At 42.9% G+C, this 21,154-nt stretch overlaps 1 protein-coding gene across 1 annotated transcript; it reads right to left on the bottom strand.

Annotated features, from left to right (window-relative positions):
* Positions 1-842: 842 nt before the first annotated feature.
* On the bottom strand, positions 843-21,057 carry LOC121936976 (tumor necrosis factor receptor superfamily member 1B-like). The gene is made up of 10 exons (XM_042479729.1): positions 20,936-21,057; positions 12,332-12,437; positions 9,649-9,777; positions 9,175-9,324; positions 6,018-6,111; positions 4,868-5,076; positions 4,407-4,484; positions 4,118-4,155; positions 2,352-2,589; positions 843-1,817 (listed from the first exon to the last, which is right to left on the bottom strand). Exons 1-10 carry the CDS (start codon positions 20,987-20,989, stop codon positions 1,522-1,524), a joined length of 1,392 nt encoding a protein of 463 aa, XP_042335663.1. The 5' UTR covers positions 20,990-21,057; the 3' UTR covers positions 843-1,521.
* Positions 21,058-21,154: the final 97 nt, after the last annotated feature.

The following is a 21,154-nucleotide window of genomic DNA, read 5'->3' as shown; positions in this document are numbered from 1 at the left end:
TACCTAGGACTTGGAGTTGAAGCTGAGAATATGTGACTTGCCCAAGGTCAGCCAGTGAATTTCTATGCTTGAAGTGGGAGAATGAAGTCCATGCAATCAGGGAAGGATATCCTTTTTTGCATTTTGCAAATAATACACACAATGATCCACAGTCTCCACTTGGTTGTCCTGCAAAGGGTTGCGGCAGAAGCTTTCAGAAAGATGCTGCTAAACAAACAAACATTCTGCTTTTCCTTCATTAACAGATTTCTTTCGATAACAAAAAAAGTCGGAATTAAGGAAAAAACAGAATTAAAAGAAATCCAGTAAAATGGACTCCATAAAAATGTTTGCAAAAGAGACGGACCAACTGCACAAAAAGGAAGGCTCAGTTCGACGCATGGCAGCATCCACACTGAGCAAATAACCCGGTGTGACACCATTTTAACTGCCACGGCTATGCAGACATCTTTCTCTTAATATATATATATATGTATATACACACACACACACTTTCTATATACAGCTATGGCTTTTTAAACTTCCTTATCAACAACCCATCGTTTATATATATATATTCACTATTTACAATGAAATATAAAAATGGGAATTAAAACTGAAACTGGACCTAAACAAGTTTTAAAACAGGGCATACAAAATAAATGACGTTTGGCGAAATATATAATATATATACTGGCCTTTTGGTTAGGACGCAACCATTGCAATAGTTCATTTTTATGAATTATTTATTTATTTATTATTTATTAATAACAATTGACTATTTAGTAGTAATTATTAATAATTAATTAATTATTCAATTATTTATTGATAATTATTAATAAATAATTACTAAACAACTGATAAAAATGAATCAAAAATTAATTGTTTATCATCAATTATTGATTAATTATTTGACCGTTAATTTTTATTGCCATTAAAAGTAGGACCACAGACTTATCGTCTTGCTGTTTCTTAATAAAATCTAAATTTTCACATTCGGGGACATAGGAAATGGGATTTATTCCAAGGAAAGCCACTGATCCATGGATCTTTAATGGATAAGCGGATCCCCAAAGTCTGAGGATTGTCCTTCTCTGGGAATTTCTTGGGATTTTCTGCATGCAAGGTAGAAAGCCTAACCCTTCTCCAAAACACACACGTGTGTAGCATTTCTTGGCTGGCCAGGACTCGAACCCAGAACCTCTTGCAGTGAGCCAACAACTGGGAAGCCGAGTCACAATACAGTAGGTTTTGCTTAAAGGCAGGCAAAGGGGACATTTCGGGGTCATATCCCTGAAGTTGCGGAGAACATGTCTGCAACCAAAGAACCCCAGAATCTTTTCCATTGTCTGACGATCCTTTACAAAATCTGGAATTTATGTATAAAAAGAGGTTCTTTTGTGTCCAAGTCTTTCCGTTTTTGCAAGAAGCAACTGAGATTTCCAGCCGCGAAGGTTGGCCACAGTGTTTTTCCCCTAAAGCTGGTTTGCAAGAACTCATCCAACCATTTTATATGGGATCCATCAGCCTCCGGCGCAGTTTTCATGCCGCTTTCATGCCGGCATCTTGTACGCTCAGCGGTGGCGGCTTTTCCTCACCGTAACTGATAACGTCCATGCTGTCCTCCACTTCCACCGCGATTTGTTTGCTGGAATCTTTCTCCTCTGGACTTTCTTCCGTCGAAAGCGGAAGGTCTTCGTCTTCCACAAAAGTGCGAGGTCTGGGATGCGTAGCGTGCAAACCGTTCGCTGGCTGGAATCGCAAACTGTGTTCTGTGCCGCAGACACTGACCACGCAGCTGACGTTGACGCGTGTCTCGCCACCACCGCCAGCTTGCTCTGCCGAAAGAGAAAGAGAACCATAAGATATAAATAAATTTTATTGTTATTATTATTATTGTCTAATTAACAAATTGTAAGCCACTTTGATGACCACTTTGCAAAAAAAATAATAAAAAAAATATTAACAATCATGCAAAGAATTTTTGCGGTCCAAATAAATCTGGATTTTTGCATGCGTGCGCACACATGCGCATATACGCACAAGGTCCCAGGTTATAAAAATTCTTGCAATGGTGGACTGTTCTCTCAGCGAAACGTCTCCGTGCGTCAAAGCACTCTTTTTGCCCAAGGATAGGAACGTTTGCATATTATTATTTGCTGCCTTGAGTCCCTTGAGTTTATGATAAATAATAATAATAATAATAATAATAATAATAATAGTTTCTAGTGATGTGAGTTCATTGATTCCAGTGTGGGATGCCTGTGCATTGGGCTCCTACAGACAGAGCAAATATATTGGGAGGTTGTAGCATTTGCTGCTGTCATTCTGTTGCGCATTTCTGTTGCATCTGCAATTGTGGCATTTCTTACCCAAATTTGCTCCGCCGTGGTGCAGACGGCCGTTTGATGGAGCGAACCTTTGCTGCAGCCCTTCGGTTTCCATTCCCACCGAATGCGCATTACTAATGCCGCTGTCAGACCCAGCTGGGTTCTCCAAAGAGCCGCTGCTGGACGAGGCGGAGATCTGTAAGAGGTTCTGCTCCTCCTGGCCCAGAGCGCTGGCATCCGGGACCCAAGAACCCAGTCCCTTTTCGTTAAATGAGAACGGCTGGAAGAGAACAGAGAGCACTGAGAGTATAATGGAAATCTCAGAGTAGACCAGGTGCGGAACATGAGCCAACAATGTGATGCAGCAGCAAACAAGGCCAATATGATCCCAGGCTGCGTCAATAGGAGTGCAATGTCTACAGTGACCCCCAAACTTTGATCCTTTGGCAATAGCATCATGGCTATTCTGCTTTGGACATAATGTCTGGGCACCACAATTCGAGACAAGGGTGAACAAGGCTGCGTCTACACTGCCAAAATAATCCAGTCTGAGACTGCTTTACACTGGAATTCTTAGATTTATAGCTTGGTGGGACATTTCACCTTCTCACCAAACTACAAATCCCAGGAATCCATGGCAGTTAAAGCAGTCTCAATCGGCATTAATTCTGCAGTGTGGCGGCAGTTTAAGATGGTCAAAGGTCTGGAAACCAAGCCCTGTAAGGATCAACTTTGTGAGCTGGGTATGTTCAGCTTGGAGCGGAGAAGACTCCATCTGCATCCGCACTGCGGAAATAATCCAGTTTGGCACCGCTTTAACTGCCATGGTTCAGTGCCATGGAATCCTGGGACCTGTAGTTTTGAGGACGAGTGCGCTCCTTTTTTGCTGCTTGTTTCTGGGCTTTCAATTGCAAGGATTCCAGGAAAGGCAAGGAATTTGTTCCATGAGGCAAGAACCCCTTGGAGCCTTTCCAGAGGCAGAGAAATATCTCATGTTAATTGCTCCTTTGGGGAGCCAAAATCACAAGCGTTTCCCAGAAACGGCACCGCTGGGACTCCTCTCTTTGGCCAGAAAGAGAATCATTAATGTGGAATTAGCAATGAACTGACCGCCAAAAGCATGGAGCGCTGCCTGTCGGAGTCAGGTTTCCATGTTTCCTTGTATTGCTGTGATTCCTGCTTCTATTTTATTATTTTGAATCATTCATCTGACCCCTTCATTCGTCAATCTCTATCCCTATTTTTCTGTCCTACATACATCTAAACACACATACATAATATAAAATGCATAGTGTCTCTTTTGATTTGCTTTTTCAAAACAATATGCCATTTTACTCCATCCATCCACCTTGCAGCTATAGAGTTTATTTATATATTCAGTGTATATTTATATGGAGAGAGAGAAAGAGAGGTAGTGTTTGTATGTATGTCGACTTGTAGAATATATCTCTATATAGGTATATATATAAAACCACCTCCTCAAACAACCTTGGTCCTCCAAATGTTTTGGACTGCAGTTCCCAGAATCCCTGACCAATAACCAAACATTGAGCAGGGCTTTTGAGAGCTGAAGTCCAACCCAGAGCCTCAAAGTTGCTGAACTTCCAGGTCTCACAGGTGAGAAAAGGAGGTGGAGAAGATCACTTTTCGTTCCCCGTTTTGGATAATGTGAGGGATGGCATCACTGCCACCCTCCACAAAGAAATAGGCACAGTTTCCCCCATTTCTGGACCTTTCTTTTAATGGACAACAACAAAGACCTTTATGCGCAGAATCTCATTTATAGGGGATGAAACACTGGCACTGACCTGTTTCTCTTTGGCACACGGTAGAGAACAATCTCGGTCTGTTGGGAAGGAAAAGATTGCAAGTTGATTTTAGCCTCTCTCCTTGCAAATATATATGTATGCATATATATAATATTGTGTTATAACTGCGCAGTGTGAAAGGGCCCTTAATGTCTAACAGAAAGACTTAGGGTGCATCTGGGTTCCCAAACTTTGGTCTACCAGGGAAACAAAAATTGCACATTCATTTTAACCTCTCTCCCTGGAAATACACACACACACACACACACACACTGTTTTAAAGTCATACCTTTCTTTCGAAACGCCAGGCAAAGAAGTGCCGCCACAATCAGTGCGACGGCGAGAAACGTCACTCCAGCCAACCAACCTGAAAACAGGTAAAGAAATTTAGGCAAAGAATTGTTGCATAATATTTATGCTGGAATTCCTCTGCAACTTCAATACAGTCCAAGGCAGATCAGCGATTCCCAAACTTTGGTCTTCCAGGTGTTTTTGGACTTCAACTCCCAGAAGCCCCAGTCAGCTTGGCCAGAGCAGTCAGGAATGCTGGGAGCTGAAGTCCAAAACATCTGGAGGACCAAAGTTAGATGCAGCTCCAGTTGACAACTTAGTGCATCGCTAGGACCTTGTAAACCTATGAATGTTGTTGCAATCTCTGATTCCTGCCAGCTGCATCCAGGGCAAAGGATGATGGGAATATCAACCCCAGGAGCACCATGTTTCTCCATCCTTTGCTTTATTGATGCTCACCAGCAAGAGACGAAATGTCTCCTGAAGCATCTTGCTTGATATCCAGCATTGGATCTCCAGTGACAGACAACAGCGGTGGCAACTTCGTATTTCTTTTGCTGGTAACTGAATTGTGCGGCGCATGTGTTACAGCGTCAATGGGTCCGTCATTGGGATCGCTGCAAAGGGCATCATTGGTGCTGTTTCCAGGAACCAGGATTGATTTACATCTGCAAAAAAGAAAGGAACAAAGCAAGGGCAGATGACAAATCCAGCAAAAGCTTTGAAAGCCAACAGGAATGATGGTTAAACATTAAAGTAGGAATAAAGTTTTATAGACTGTCCGATGGCTGTTGTGTTGTTGCTTTTAAATACGGGGGATAGTCATTTGTGTGTGCTGAATCCCATTGTCAGAGTAAGGCAGGATATGAATCCTTCAAATAAAGTAAAATAATAATATGTAAAGGTTGTTTTTCTTTTTGCAAGGAGATCATTCGATTGGGAAAATCTGGGGAGAATCTGCTTCTATTGACTGCCTATCCAAAATAACCCAAAACGGGCGGCTGAGATAGTGATGCTTTTGCTTTCGGATGGTTCGATGTGCGCAAACATTGTTTCTGGCACAAAACTATGAAATATATTATGTATAAAACTACCTTCAAGCTGTGTAAGAACGATAAATGAATGCCGTGTTTAGACTTGGGTCCCATCTCTAAGGGCCAAGACAGACCGCCTGAAAACAGCGGTCTGCAGGCAGCCATTTTAACTCCGGAGGGACGCTGCAACTGCCAAACAGCGCAACATCCCTCTGGAGTAAAAAGGACCCAGTTCTTCCGGGTTCTTTTTGCGGCGCCCAGGTTACGTTGCGAGGGCGCTACACGTCCCTTGCATCAAGATGGCGGCGCCCATGTAAACGGGACGCCACCATCAGGCCGCTGCTGTGACATACTAGGTTTCTGGACCATGTAGTTGCTGTGCGGTCTGGAACCCCAGGATCGCCACCACCACGTCCCTTTCATCCCGTCTGTCTCGGGTCTTTGATCTAGCTCTATGTCTATGCAAATATTCCAAAATCTAAAGGGAAAAGACCGAAAATCCAAAATTCCTCCGGACCCAAGCAGTTTGGATAAAGGGGAATCGATGTGTGCATCAGGTGAACAGACTGACTTACTTCTTGTGGGGCTTGCAGAGAGCAGTGGCAGATTCGACATCGGAAAATGTGCCGGGATCACAGGGAGCACATTGCACATTGCTGGTACCAGTACCTAGTAAAACACAGCACACACGTTTTCTAAAAAAGAGATCTAAATGGGCATTTCTTGCCATTCCCTTCCTCCATTTTTTGCACAAGTGGCACCAGCAGAGTGGAAAGCCAAGGAAGAGAAAAAGGAAATGGAGGCGTGAAGAGGAAGGTAAACTTTGCTGCTACATTAACTGTCATGACTCCATCCTATAGAGATTAGAAGAATACTAAGGAGTTTATCACACTGGCTGATTTCGACATTAAAGGGAGATTAAAGTACATTTAAAGCATCCCGCCAATAAAGTGAAAATGGAGCGTAAAGGATTATCACACGCAATTGTGATATTGGAAACACATTGTTGCTGAAATCCCAAAAGTACAAAGGTGTCTCCTCCACAGAGGAGTTCATCACATGAAGGAGGCCGGGAGTTTATCCTGTGAATATCCTGGAAAAAGTGCGTAAAGACGCGAAACGATTTCCCATAACGTCGCACAAAACCTGCCATGCAAGTGGTCACAAAGAAGGATTAATGCACATCTTTTAACTTCCAGGATTTCAGAGACAATGAATTTCTGATATTGCTTTATTTGCGCAATTGCGTGTGATAATCATTTGCGCAATTACCTGCCATTTTTACTTCATTTGTGGGATGCTTTAAACGTGCTTTAATCTCTCTTTAATGGCAAAACTAGCCCCAGTGTGATAAACTCCAGGGTCACCATGAGTCGAGGTTGACTCAAGGGCGGTTAACAACAACCAAAGACTGGTACTTGGTAGATCAGGTACCTCTGAGTTTGATGAAGGTGGAACAATTCCCCCCCCCCCCCCAAACCTCAAACTTGCTTTTCTCTGCTTCCAAACCTGAAGCCGCTAATGAAGCAAAGTGAAACTAAATTGCAGAGTCATGTGAAATGGGAAACAACTTTGAGCTGGCAAAGCCATAGTTGCAGCTGTGGGACTTGTAGAAGACTGCAGTTCCCAGTCTTTTCTTGCAATGTTTGAGTAACATGAAGTGTACCTCTTCTTGCAATGTTTGAGTAACGTGGGCTGAAGAAGGGAAAGTGGATTGCAAATTCGATTGTTGACGGCTAGAAATTAACATTTAGCAGACACATACTCTCAAAGTAGCCCTGAGAACCCTTGCAATGCAAACGTGAACCTTTAGCCAGCTGTAATGTCAACATGCAAACCTATAAATCCTTGACTCAAAGAGTTCTTGATTCAAGGAGAGTTGAATTCTTGTCAAGAGACTTTGCAAAGTGCGGCGAACTATCACTTAAGGCTTGCAAACTGTAGCAAGCTGCTGCTCTTTTGGCTGAACTGGAGATTGGTACCCATTTCTTTCCTTTTGCACTGGAACCGAGCCTTGTCTCCTGTCTGAAAACAAGAGATTCAGGAACCAGGCTCTCTGAGATCTGGCAACCTCAACTTCAAACCTTTCCAAGCTTTATCAGTTATGTTGCTGGGACTTGCTGCCCTTCACTGTCTTTTGTGCAAACTTCCTCTTCCCCTTCCTTCCCTTTGTGCAGAGCCCAACGCTTCCTGCGTGCAAAGCAGAGATTGCTTTCTTTGCCTGAACTGATATAATGCTTTGCAAAGATGCCAAGAAGTCTAGATGATGATGATTATTATTCCTTCTGGCCTTGTTCCCAGAATGCCTGGAGTCACTCCGCAAGGAAACCTAAAACCATCAAGTCAGCCTTTGCATAACTCAGGAAGTCCAGGCAGACACCACAACTTCAGCATCAAATTAGTTCGACACTAATTTTGCAGGATGATGAGATAGAGAGATCACAACACAGCAGAAATAACAACAACAACAACAACAACAACAACAATGCTTATTTAGGGTTGCTCTAAGAAAAGTATTTCCCTGCTATGATTTTTCGCTCTCTCTCAACTAGCAGAGGTACCTCTCCTTTTGGCAATCTTTCCTCCGTTCCTCAATAACACTTGCAGCATTATCAGATCCCTTCTTTACTAAATGCATCTGAGGAAGTAGTCTTAAACCTACAAAAGCTCATGCTGCCAACTTCTTTCTTGCAGTGAGTCTCAAAGGTGCTACAAGATCCTGATCCTAATTCTGCAGACTAACACAACTGTATCTGCGATTTCTGTACCTACGTTTATCTTTCTGGAATTGATCTCCTTCAACCCCCACCTCCTTTATTTCTATTAAACGTTGGCTCCCAGGCTTATGATTTGACTCGCAAGTATCTTGCAAAGACTTGAGGCTTGATGCGAGACTTGAAGGCACAGACTTGTCTTTAAAGTATCTTACATGGATTTGAGACTTCAATTGAGGCTCGAAGGCAAAGACATGAGACTTGATGTGAGACCTGACTTGGAAGTATCTTGCAAGGATTTGAGACTTGAGACTTGAAGGCAGAGATTTGAGACTCGACTTGAAACTTGGCTTGAAAGTATCTTTTAAGGGCTTGAGACAGCTTAAGACTAGAAGGCAAAGACTTGAGACTTGTCTTGAAATTATCTTGTAAGGACTTGAAATGAGACTTGAAGGCAAAGACTTGAGACTCAAATTGAGATTTGACATGAAAGTATCTTGCAGGGTCTTGAGACTTGACTTGAGACTTGGAAGGCAGAGCCTTGAGCCTTGAGCCTTGTCTTGAAAGTACCTTGCAAGGATTTGAGACTTGTCCAGAGACTTGAAGGCAAACACATGAGACTTGACTTGAAAGTAGCTTACAAGGACTTGAGACTTAACTTGAGACTTGAAGGCAGAGACTTGAGACTTGGAGTAAAAGACTTGAATACATCACTGGGACTGAAACAGTTACTTGTTTAAACTGCCATACAATTTAAGAGCAGTGTTGAATTGTCCATTGCTCTGAACTGGCATTGCCGAAACATCTGTGCTGAAACAGCTGCGATCAAACAGTAGTGATGAACCGTCCTATTCTGTTCTGAAGTCCCCTCTTCTACACAACCATTAGAAGTACAGGAGGCCTTTCACACTGGCAACCCTACCTTTAGCACCAATCCATCTATTCCTAGAAGGACCCTTATTCCTTATTGGTCTTACCAGTTGCCACCAAAGTAAACGGTGGTTGCTCTCAGACTTACCTGGCTTCACAACTCCAGACCCTTTCGCACAGGGATGGTGCTCCACACACTGCAAGCAGCTCTGGGAGAGTTTGATCGCGCAAAACTGGTGAGAGCGACACCAGCAGAACCGGTCCTGGGTGCGAGTGCATTCCTTCACTTCCACAAATCCTGGTTTCAAGGGAGAAAAACAGGTGCCAGGTCAGGTTGAATGGAGGAAGGAAGAGGCCTAACTATTAGAAGACAGTGCAAAAGTCAGGCTACTGTGGCTCAACTGAAGTCCAAAACATCTGGAGGACCAAGGTTTGGCACAGATCTCTCCCTGTATGTCACCAAGAACCTTCTTCATCCACCGTCGGTTCTGCAGTCTGCAAAGGTATGTTTCCAAATGGCGTGTACTGAAGGCCTTCTGTTGCTTTTCCACCACCTCCCATCTTCAAGACCTTCCAAACTCAGGCATGCAAACTCCAAAAGACCTCTTTTGTTGCTGCCTACCTGCTTTGCACGGTGGGATGCAGCTGAAGCACCGTTCAGCTCTACTCCAAGCTGGAGTAAACATCCCTTCCTCACACTCAATGCACTGAGTATCCATGCTTTCGTTGCACCTACGCTGTACACGGGAACCTGCAAGATGGATGAGAAAACCATCAAAATAGGGACACTAGGAAAGCAAAATATTCATTGTATGCTCAGGACCTTTCCGTGCCATAGAGGAATGGTTTCTCTGCAATCTGCTGGGGATGGTATCAAAACACTGCATCTACACAGTAATTCATATACAGGGCTGAGTTGTATCCATTGCAAAGACCAGCAAATCCAAAACAGAGCAACGCATATAGTCAACCCTCCGTATCCACGGATATTTTTTATCCGCAGTTTGGAAAATGTTTTTAAAATATATAAATTCCCCAAAACCAACCTTGATTTTGGCATTTTGCATAAGGGACACCATTTTACTATGCCATTGTATTTAATGGGATTTGAGCATCCATGGATTTTGTTATTTATCCATGGATTTTGCCCTGGGACCAAACCTCAGCGGATAACAAGGGTCCACTGTATAACAACCTTTTCAATTAAAAACAAAACAAGGAGATACCTTTCGCCGCCCAGTAAAAACATTTTTATGTCGGCAAGCTTTCTAAACATAGCCGAGTGGTTTTTATGGAACAGGTGGGTTTTTAGCCTGTTTTTAACATAACCGTATTTTATGTGATTTCATATTATATATAATATATATAGACGTATACCTGAGTATATACAATATTTGGACAATATATATATAGATGTTTTAATTGTTTGAATTTTATAATAATGTGATAGGTTTTATCTGCGAGCGTTTGGTCCCTCCGAGGAGAAAGGCGGGGTATAAATGAAATTGATCAGTCATCAATCAATCAATAAAAACTTGCTGAGTAGTAAATTACTATAAATACATTTACACTGCTATAAGACTAGTAAAATAAGTAAAATAGGTAAAATAGCGAAAGAGCAGTCACATTCGAGGAAGTAAAATGTGAATGTTATGTATGTATGTATAAAATAAATAGAGAAGAGGAAACTGACGGCATACTAGCAGAGATCTCTCAACCAGGTCCGCAATCCTTGGTTTATTATACTTTTCACCGCAAGGGATATCAGAAGCACAAAACTATGCTCCAAACTGCCCTCTTTGTGAAAAATAACATTAAATGAAAAAGGGGAAGGTGAAATGCCTTTGACAGTAGCCTCTAAAGAGTAGCTGTTCCTCTTTCGGATAGGTCAAAGGATGCCCCCGCCGTGCCGATAACATCTAAAACAAACAACTAACCCAACCTGTTTTTCCAACCCAGAAGCAAACTTTTGGCGACTTCCCGTTTTTGCGTCCGTCCTTTGAGGGTTTGCGCAGCCCTCCAAGAGCGTCCCAGAGTCCGAAAAGCGGTCTCCGGATTTTCTGCAATTCTGCAACATGCATTTTGTGGTCATCAGCGATTGCAAGGGATTGCTGACTGCACACTTTGCCACATGTATAATCAATTGTTTTGTTTGTTTACTGGGTCATTTTCTGGAAGTCTTGGGTCGGTTAACAGCGCAATGGAAAGAGCGAATCTGAACCATTGCCCTTTTCTTTTCCTTCGGGAAGATTGCAAGTTTGGACCTCCTTTCCGGGTTGAGGTCAAAACACACGCTTGGTCTTTTTCCATACTTTGCAAAACTTGGTTTCCTTCCATGCAATTTACTGGTTTCTTCCTCGTTCAGCCAGGCATCACTAACTCCATACTTACTGTCCTAATTTGGCAAGAACGGTCTCATTTAATCCCCTGCCATCCCACTTTTCAGCTGCTTTTAAAACGTCCCAGTTTTCCTCTCCTCCCATTTCACCGCCTTTGTCCTAAGTTATTTCAGTTGCTGCAAAGTGACCTCAAAGTGCAAACATAGTTTGAATTGCTTTAACTCTGCAGAGGAAGGTAGAAGAGTGGAGGAATTGAAAATTGAAAATGGCCCAGCTGACTTTATCCTCAGCTTGCTTCAGTTGATGCAAACTGAATTCAAAGTGCAAAAACAGTTTGCAAGAAAGACCGTTTTTCAATTGCTATTTCACGTAAAAATGGCACCTGGTTGCTTTTCTCACAGGCAACTGTGTTTTCTGCACCATACATAATGTCCAAATATTGTATATACTCATGTATACGTCTAGAAATTTTAGCCAAAAAGTTGGCCTAAAAAACCTGAGTCAATATTGATCCATGGATCAATATAGGTACCCTAAGGACTGTACTTGAACACTTGTTTTAAAAAAGGGACCTTCCCTGGTGAAAGGCAAAAACCTAACCTGTCCTGGAATCACTGGTCCTCTGTTTTTTCATCCATCCAGCCTTTATTTTTAGCACAAATAGTTATGCCTGCTAGAAGTTTGTAACTGCTTTGGCGTTGTTTTCCTTTGCATCATCCTTTATAGCCTTTGTTACATGCCCCTAGATTTTACCCTCGACTTATCCATGGGTCATATCCAAATCCAAATCATATCCAAATCAATAATTGTGACCCCAAAACTTGCCCTCGACTTATACATGGGGTCGACTTATAGTTAAGTATGTATGGTTAATCTTTTCATCCTTAAGCACATGCAGGAATCTCAACATCCCCAGGCTGAATTCATGGCACTAGTTAATATTTAGGAAGGTAAGAAATGCATTACCTGGAGGACACGATCGGCAACATCTATCGATGGCTTCAACATAGTGCTCGGTTTGTGGATTTTGGCATCTCTGATGGATCTGTGGGGTGTATGGCAGGGAGGACACCTGCGGAAATAATAATAATAATAATAATAATAATTTATTTATATTCCGCTTTTTCACAGAGGAATCAATTGATCCTAATGTCTGAGCCGATTCCAAGTCCAGCCTTACTGGGTTTCCCATCAGTACCTTATGTATAGTTTGAATAATAATAAAGTGATAAAGAGTCAGAGGGGAAAGAATCATAAGACTTTATCACACAAAGGAGATTGTGAATTTACCCTGTGAATAGTCTGGAAAACGTGAAACGATTTCACACGATGTCGCAGAAAACCCGCCATGAAAGTGGCCACAAAGAAGCATCAACGCGCACCTTTTTACTTTCGGGATTTCAGCTACAATGCACTTCCAATGTTGCTTTATTTGCGCAATTGCATGTGATAATCATTCGTGCAATTACTTGACATTTCCACTTCATTTGCGGGACGCTTTCAATGCGCTTTAATGCCGAAATTAGCCCCAGTGTGAGAAACTCCATAGAATCATAGAGTTGGAAGGCATTACAAGGGCCATGCCATGTAAGAAAGAGAGTCCAGGGCTAGCTAAACTCATGACCAAATAGGGTTGCCAAACCAGATTCTAGCCCAATTTGACCCAGATTCTAGCCATGGTTTCTGGTGCCTGTTTGGACCATCATTTGATGTCCTGAGCTTCAGAAGGACACTAAAATGTCCCCAAAGTCATTGTTAATGCAAGAGATGCACTGTTGCTCTAAAGGTTGGGATGCTTTAATGCTAGGGAATAGGTGAGAAATGAGGTTGCTGGCTAGGGATGCATCTGCACTGCAGAAACAATTCAGTTTGACACCACTTTAACTCTTTGTACGAGTCGACAGATGGACATGACCCCTTGCAAGTTGAGGATGTCTACCAAAGCCCAACCAAACTGTTCATCTGTGTGGAAAAAGTGACATTATTGCCGGCTGTTTATACAGTGATGTTGTTTCCAAAAGGGAGGTGAGTGTAACTCAGGCGTAGGAGTTTCTTGACATTCAAAGCTCTTACGCAGAAAAATGACAATTGGCACAGTGCAAAAGTGCAAAAGTGCAGATGGGTGGAAGAGGTCCCTACCAAGACATCTAGCCTAGAAGCCTCCGAAACTAATTTTAAAGAAAGCATCTGGAGGACTTCTAGAAGCATCTGGAGAAACTCCAGCTCCCAGAACGCCACAGCATTGAGCCATAGGTAGTAGTTAAAAGTGGTGTCAAACTGGATTATTTCAGGACAGATGCAGCCGACAGTGAGCAGAGACGTCTGAGTGCATCTATGCTGGCAGTTTCTCTTCAAATATCTAAAGCAGTGGTTCCCAAACTTTGATCCTCTAGGTTTTTGGGGGGACTTCAATTCCCAAACTCCTCAGCCATTGTAATCAACAGTTGGGAATTCTGGACGATGAAGTCTAAAACATCTGGAGGACCAAAGTTTGAGGACCACTGATCTAAAGGGATCCTCAAAGAGAGGAAGCTGTGGGTTTGCTGTCTTCTGGCCCTGAAAGTAGGACCAGATCTAATGGTTTCAAGTTACAGGAGATGGCAGGTTGCAACTGGACCTTAGAAGGAACTTCTTGATGGTAAGAGTGGTTCAGCAATGGAGACCAATTGCCGACAGAGATGGTGGGGACATCTTCAGAAAGACCCTCGATCGCTCCCTGCTGGGGATGATGGAGATGGAAACACTACGTTGAATGTGGGGTTGGAGCTTGATGACCTATAGGACCCCTTTCCAATATGATTCAACAATCCTGGGAACTTCAGATCTCTCAAAGTCATAGCGTTTTCATTTCCCTTCGACTTAGGGAGATGGTTTGTTGCTGTCATTCCTGAATTATGGTGGCCCTAAGGAAAACCTATTACAGTCAGCCGTCCATATCCACCGATTCTTTATCCATGGATCCTAACCATCCACAGTTTGGAAAATATTTTTTAAAAATAGAGCATTTCCAAAAAGCAAACCTTGATTTTGCCATATAGAAGAGACACCATTTCACTCAGCACCACTACATTTTGGTATCTACAGGGGGTCCTGGGACCAATCCCCAGCAGATAGCAAGGGCCCACTGTACAAGATTTGCTCAGAGGCCTTTGCCTTCCTCTGAGGCTGAGAGAGTGTGACTTGCTGAGCATGGAGTCTGTAATCCAACACTCAAACCACTGTGCATCCTCAAATATAAACCTTTCTTTAATCGGTGGCTCTGCAAACTCGTCACGGAAGAAAAGGCAGCAGAGCAATAGAAAAACCGCAGCATTTGCAACCCTTTTCGGTTGCAAAAAACATTCGCAAAGAGGGCAGGGGAATGAAGAAGGAATGAGGTCTCCTGCCAACAATAGGTTGTTTTTAGGCCACCCTCTCTGCGGTTTGTACCCAGAGGAGACGGATCAAGATCTCGGCAGAGAATGATAAGAGCGACCACAAGAAGGAGGATCATTACAGAGAGTCCTTATCTTATCTACCACACAAGCCAAAGAAACATGGTTGAAATGAAAAGAGCTGGTGTGATTTGATATCAGACGCCAGAGGAACTGAAGGGAAAGGGATCAGAGTCTGCCAACAGATCTCTGGTCAGTTTCTAGTAGATCATACTATCCTATATTATATTATATTAGACAATCTAGGAAACCCTTTGGTTGCTTGAATTATTGCCAGGAGTGGTAGTCTAGATCACAGATGGGATTCATGCATCCCTGCAAGATGTTGGACTGCAATGCCCAGCAACCCCAGTCAGCATCGCCAATGGGAGTTGGAATCCAATCATATCTGGGGGACCATGCGATGGCCAATATTTTAGAGTGCTTTGTGCTCTGATGTTTTGCCTTAAGGGCCCCATAAATTGGGAAACATCGTGTGTCTCAGTGTTGGACTCTGACTCTGGAGTGTTTACAGTCCAACACTGGCTGGGATTTACAGTCCAACGCTAGCTGGGACTTGCAGTCTAACACTAGCTGGGACTTGAAATCCAACACTAACCGGGCTTTACAATCCAACACTAACCGGGCTTTACAATCCAACACTGGCTGGGATTTACAATCCAACACTGGCTGGGATTTACAATCCAACACTGGCTGGGATTTACAATCCAACACTAGCTGGGACTTGAAATCCAACACTAGTTGGGACTTGCAGTCTAACACTAGCTGAACCTTGCAATCCCACACTAGCTCAGATTTACAATCCAACACTAACTAGCACTTGAAATCCAACACTAGCTCAGATTTACAGTTCAACACTAGCTGGGACTTGCAATCCAACACTATCTGGGATTTACAATCCAACACTAGCTGGGACTTGTAGTCTAACACTATCTGGGATTTGCAATCCAACACTAGCTGGGATTTATAACCCAACACAAACTGGGATTTGAAATCCAACATTAGCTGGGATTTGCAATCCAACACTAGATGGGACTTAAAATCTAACACTAGCTAGGATTTGCAGTCCAACACTATTTGGAACTTGTAATCCAAACACTAGCTGGGACTTGCAATCCAACACTAGCTCAGATTTACAATTACAACACTAGCTGGGCCAACCATCTCTCGAGGGCTGCATCCTTCCCACAAAAGGCCATGAAGTGGCCTGTCCAAACCAATGGCCAACTGGGGGAACCGAAACCCTTGCGTGGCTCTATATATGTTTGCAAAGGAAATTGCTCAGCGGCACGTGAGTCCTTCCCACTCGGGATCTGGAGCCCTTGCAGCAAACCTTGCGGTCTCAGGAGGCTGCGCGGAAGCCCATACGTTTCGGTGGCACTGGGGGGAAATATTAAAAAATAGGTTATGTGAGAAAACCACAGTGACGAAGCTCCCGCTGTCTTCGCTCAGAAAGTGTGGCTACGAGGGGGGAATAAAGCAAGTTTCCAGAACCGTTCAGCAGCAGAAGCTTGTGAAAGCGGAAACAACGCGGCACTTTTATTTTTCTTCTTTCTGTTTAAGAAAAAGACAGCAGCACTGAAGCCAAAACATTGGCCAGGTCAACTTTTACGCATGGAGAGTGGAAAGGACAGCGACGTGGGAGTCACACTGCAGAGTGCGTGGCCCATGTGGCTTATTACAACCCCCACGCTCTCATGCAAGAAACCATGCGCGGCTCGGAGGGGCATTTTCGGGTCCAACCTACACACAGCCCCAAATTTTCCCGCATGTGGGGCGGAAAGCCCATATGATGGTCCATGCGCCATCTTTTTAGAGCACCTTCCTGAAGGTCAAATGAAATGTCACTCACAAATATAGTTGGGATTGTTTAAAAATGTCTATTAACCGCAGACACAAAGGGGAGGAGAAGGACTCTACATTGCAGAATATACAGGGAGGATGTAAAGCTCCATACTATTCGACTGTCCCAATTTGGCTGGGATAGTCCAATTCAACCCTATGTAGAGCCATACATATATATTAGCTGCGTTTAAAATGTCCCAGTATCTCTCTCCTCCTCCTCCTTTGTCCCTGGCTTACTTCAATTGCTGCAAATTGTTGCAAGCCATTGCTGCAAATTGCTGTGAGCCACTGCAGCCTTTGCACTGAATTCGACGTGCAAAAGCATCTTACTCTCCAGTAACTCAATGGGGAAAGAGGAGAGGGCAAAATCTTGCCCTTCCAAGTAGGATCAGGCAAAAGCAAACGGCTGCATCCTCTCCTATGTTCTCCACGTTGCACATCTCTCCTTACAATATTTGAAGACTGCTTCCCAATCCCTTTCCCATTTCTCAATTGCTTTTACTCTAATGATCATGGATAATCCGTCTAGTTGTAACATATCCAGTTGTTGTTGTCATTGTTACAGTCAACCCTCCTTATCCACAGATTCAAGCATCCACAGTTTGAAAATATTCCCCAAAGGTATAAGTCCCATATAGCAGACCTTGATTTTCCATTTTATATGCACCGTTTTGCTGCGCCATTATATTTAATGGGACAATTATTATTATTATTATTATTATTATTATTATTATTATTATTTCTTTCCTTCAAGGCGGGGTGCAACATGCATTTTCCCCCTTATGCCCTCCAGGATGAGATTCTGGGACATTGCACAAAAGCCTTTTATCGGCAGAACAAGTAAACACAGATACAGAGCAAAAGATAAGAACTGACAGGTATTTTGCAAACAAAACGAATGATGTTATCCAGAAGGCCAGCAGAAAATCGACAACATCCTCGGCCTTTCCCTTTGGCCTTACACACAACCGGATCCTGTTGTGGGTCCTCCAAAATCTCACAACTCAGTTGTGCACAGCGGCACTTATGCGCCGTTTGTGGTTTCCTCACTTCTAGCCTGAATTTGTGACTAAGTGTTTCGGGGGCCGTTGCCTGAGTCCTTTCCAAAACACAGCAAATGTGTGAGAGTCGTGCGTCTTTGCAGAGAGATATGAGTCATGCTTCCTGTAATGCGCCTGTTTGCCCTTCTCCGCCTCTGTGCAAAGCATGAGTAGGAGCTGGCTATCATTACCATATACACTTATCCCTCCATATTTGCTGGGGTTAGGCCTCGCAGCACAAGACCCCCGTGGATATGGAAAAGCCACAAATAACAAAAACAACATGTTTTTACCTGAGAGGACACCTCTCTAGGAATCTCTAGGTCCTTCAGGGCAACTCTGTGGCCACCATCCGACAGACACTGGCCATAGAACTGCCCTGGAGGAGCTACAAAGGCCTAATAGAGTGTTCTCTCTGGGAATCTCTAGGTCTTTCAGTGCAACTTTTAGTTAAAGTTGACCATAGAGTTGCATTGGAGGACCTAGATATTCCTAGAGAGAACATACTGTATTGATCAAATCCATGAATAATCAAATCCGCCAATATCAAATATGAGGGGATGAGTATCTATCTATCTATCTATCTATCTATCCATCCATCCATCACACACACACACACAATAACATCTATACAGAGCAAATATTTTATCTCTTTTAATCATACCTGTTTGTCCTGAATTTTAAACACATCCATTTCAAAGGCTTTTATTTGCACTTAAAAATTATACCCGACTGTTTCATTTTGATACGGTTCGCTCTTCCTTTCCAATAAGGGATGCTCGCAATCTTACAAATAGGTGTATAAAATGTATATAACTATTATTATTATTATTATTATTATTATGCTTTATTTATATAGCGCTGTAGATTTATTGGAGTGTTTGGGTTGGTCTTGTCATTGTTGTTGCTGTTTTGCCTTATGGTTTGTCAACTGTAATAAAGGCTTGTTGTTGTCGTCGTTGTTGGAATAGCTATGAAAAGATTGCATGGCTATATCCATCCTATTCCTGCTGTTTTTTTGGTTTTTGGTTTTTTTTTTTTTTTTTTTGCATTTTTCTGCCCTATTTTTTGTTCTTTTTTGCATTTTTCACCCTGTTTATACTTTCCTTTTGCACCAATAAAAAGGTACCTGTTTTGGTCTTTTGTTTGGCACCTATAAAAAAGTATAGGTTTTGTATTTTTGTTTTGCACCAGTAAGAAAACACTGTATAGGCTTTCTACTTTTCTTTGGCACCAGTAAGAAAGTCTCTGTTTGGACTTTTGGGCAACAGAAAGTAAAGTAAGAAAGTAAAGGGTTTATACTTGTCTTTTGCACCAGTAAGGCAATATCTGTCTTATTCCTTGGTTTCGCACAAACAAGAAAGTATAGGATCGAGTTTGTACTTTTGTTTTGGACCAGTTTTGTTTTGTACTTTTGTAAGAAAGTACAGATTTTGCATTTTCTGTGTTTCCGGTCCTGCGGATTATAATCTCCTAATATCTCAAAAGAGAGATAAAATCTGCAAATGGAAAGTAATGCTCCATCATCTGTGAAATTTTCTTATGCTAAAATGTAAATTAAGAGTTTTCTTTCCTGTCTGGTTTTGCAAGCTAAGCAGGGTCAGTGGTGGTTAGTACTTGGATGGGAGACCACCAATGAATCCAGGTGATGTTTCAGAGGAAAGCACTGACCAAACCACCTCTGAGTCTTCTTTGTCTTAGAAAATCCTAGGAAACTCATGGGTTTGCCATAAATTCGTAAGAGATCTCATTCCTAGGAAACACATTTTAGGTCTAACCACTAGGCAGAACCTCCACTCCCCAACGCAGTATATCTTTTTAATCTCAGATGCTGAGAAAGTGGGACCTTCAAACCTTGTTTATGGCCTCATGAAGCAAAGGTAGCGAATCTGGGGACCCAAAATATTACTGGACTGTAATAATATAATCCTGGAGAGCCAGTGCGGTTTTAATGTCCTTGTCCAAGGCTCAATGGCTTGAGTGTTGGACTATGGCTCTGGAGACCAGGGTTCAAATCCCGACCATGGAAACCCACTGGGTGACAGTCTCTCAACCTCAGGGGAAGGCAGTGGCAAGCCTCCTCTGAACAAACCCTACATACACTAGGGTTGCCATAAGTCAGGCCACGCAAACCACTCAGCTCAAAGGTTTTTTCCATACGTAAAAGCATATAAAAAGTTATAGGGTCGGCACAAGTCAGACAAGACTTGAAGGCACACAACAACAACCACAACAACCTACCCTGATGGGTCCATGGCAGTTAAAGTGGGACCAAACTGCATCGTTTCAGCAGTGCAGATGCATCCAAAAGACGCTTCCAAGTAGCCCATTCCTCTGTATGCATTCACTTGGGAAGATAATGGTTTGAGTGCTGGACTAGGACTCTGGAGACCAGGGTTCGAATCCCAGCTCAGCCATGAATCCCAAGTCAGCCATGACTTGGGCAAGTCACACTCTCTCAGCCTCAGAGGAAGGCAATGGCAAATCTTGCCAAGAAAACCCCAGGATACAACTCTACATGCCTTAGGGTTGCCGAAAGTCAGAAGCAACACGAAGGCACACAACAACCCAGTTGTGAGTACAGTACTTTTCCACAAGTGAAAACATACACAAAGTTTTTGTGAAAACGCAAGTAAACTATGCATGAATTTTAAACCATTTAATACCAATCCATCAGAAAAAGACCAAAGGTACCTTAGGGTTGTCGAAAGTCAGAAGCAACACGAAGGCACACAAAAACCCAGTTGCAAGGACTTTTCCAGAAGCAAAAACATGCACAAAGCTATTGGGAAATTACACTTAAAGTATGCATGCATTTAAACTGATTTAAAACAAATCTAATAGGAAAAAAGACCAAAGATGTAGTCAGTAAGTACTTTTCCATATGTAATATGTGTGTGTGTAGATAGATAGATAGTGTTATTGTGAAAATGCAATTAAACTGTGCATTAATTTAAAACCATTTAAAACAAATCTAGTTAGAAAAGACCAATGGTGCCTTAGGGTCTCCATAAGTCAGAAAGGACTTGAAGGCACACAATAGCAACAAGAAGCTTCCCTGAAAGCATGCGGATGGAGGCCCAGGGCTTTTAAACTGGGATCAACCCGCATCATCCCAGCAGTGCAGATGCACCCAAAGCCTCTTGCAAGGCATGCATTTATATTTACATTTTGGAGCTTCCCTGGAGGCAGATGAGAGACAGCAATTTCTGGAGTCTCCCCATTTTTGGAGGGATGCTGAGCCCACTTACCTGGGAGAGGCAGAGCAAGATCTGGAGCAGAGTCCGGAGCGGACAGAGCCCCATCTTTCTTGCAGAGAGGAACCCAGGGAAACTGGTCACTTTGGAGGCAAGGCTTTGAATGAAAGGGCAGCCTCCAAAGAGGAGGAGAAAGAAGGAGGAGGAGGAGAAGAGGAGGAGGGCTTGGCTGGTACCATCTCCGCCTCTTTGCTCCTGGTCTGAAAAAACACT

The sequence above is a fragment of the Sceloporus undulatus genome, chromosome 7 (genome assembly GCF_019175285.1).
Source record: "Sceloporus undulatus isolate JIND9_A2432 ecotype Alabama chromosome 7, SceUnd_v1.1, whole genome shotgun sequence".
Classification (NCBI taxonomy): Eukaryota; Metazoa; Chordata; class Lepidosauria; order Squamata; family Phrynosomatidae; genus Sceloporus; species Sceloporus undulatus.
Note: the sequence above shows the minus strand (reverse complement) of the source record. Positions and strands in the feature narration are given on the sequence as shown.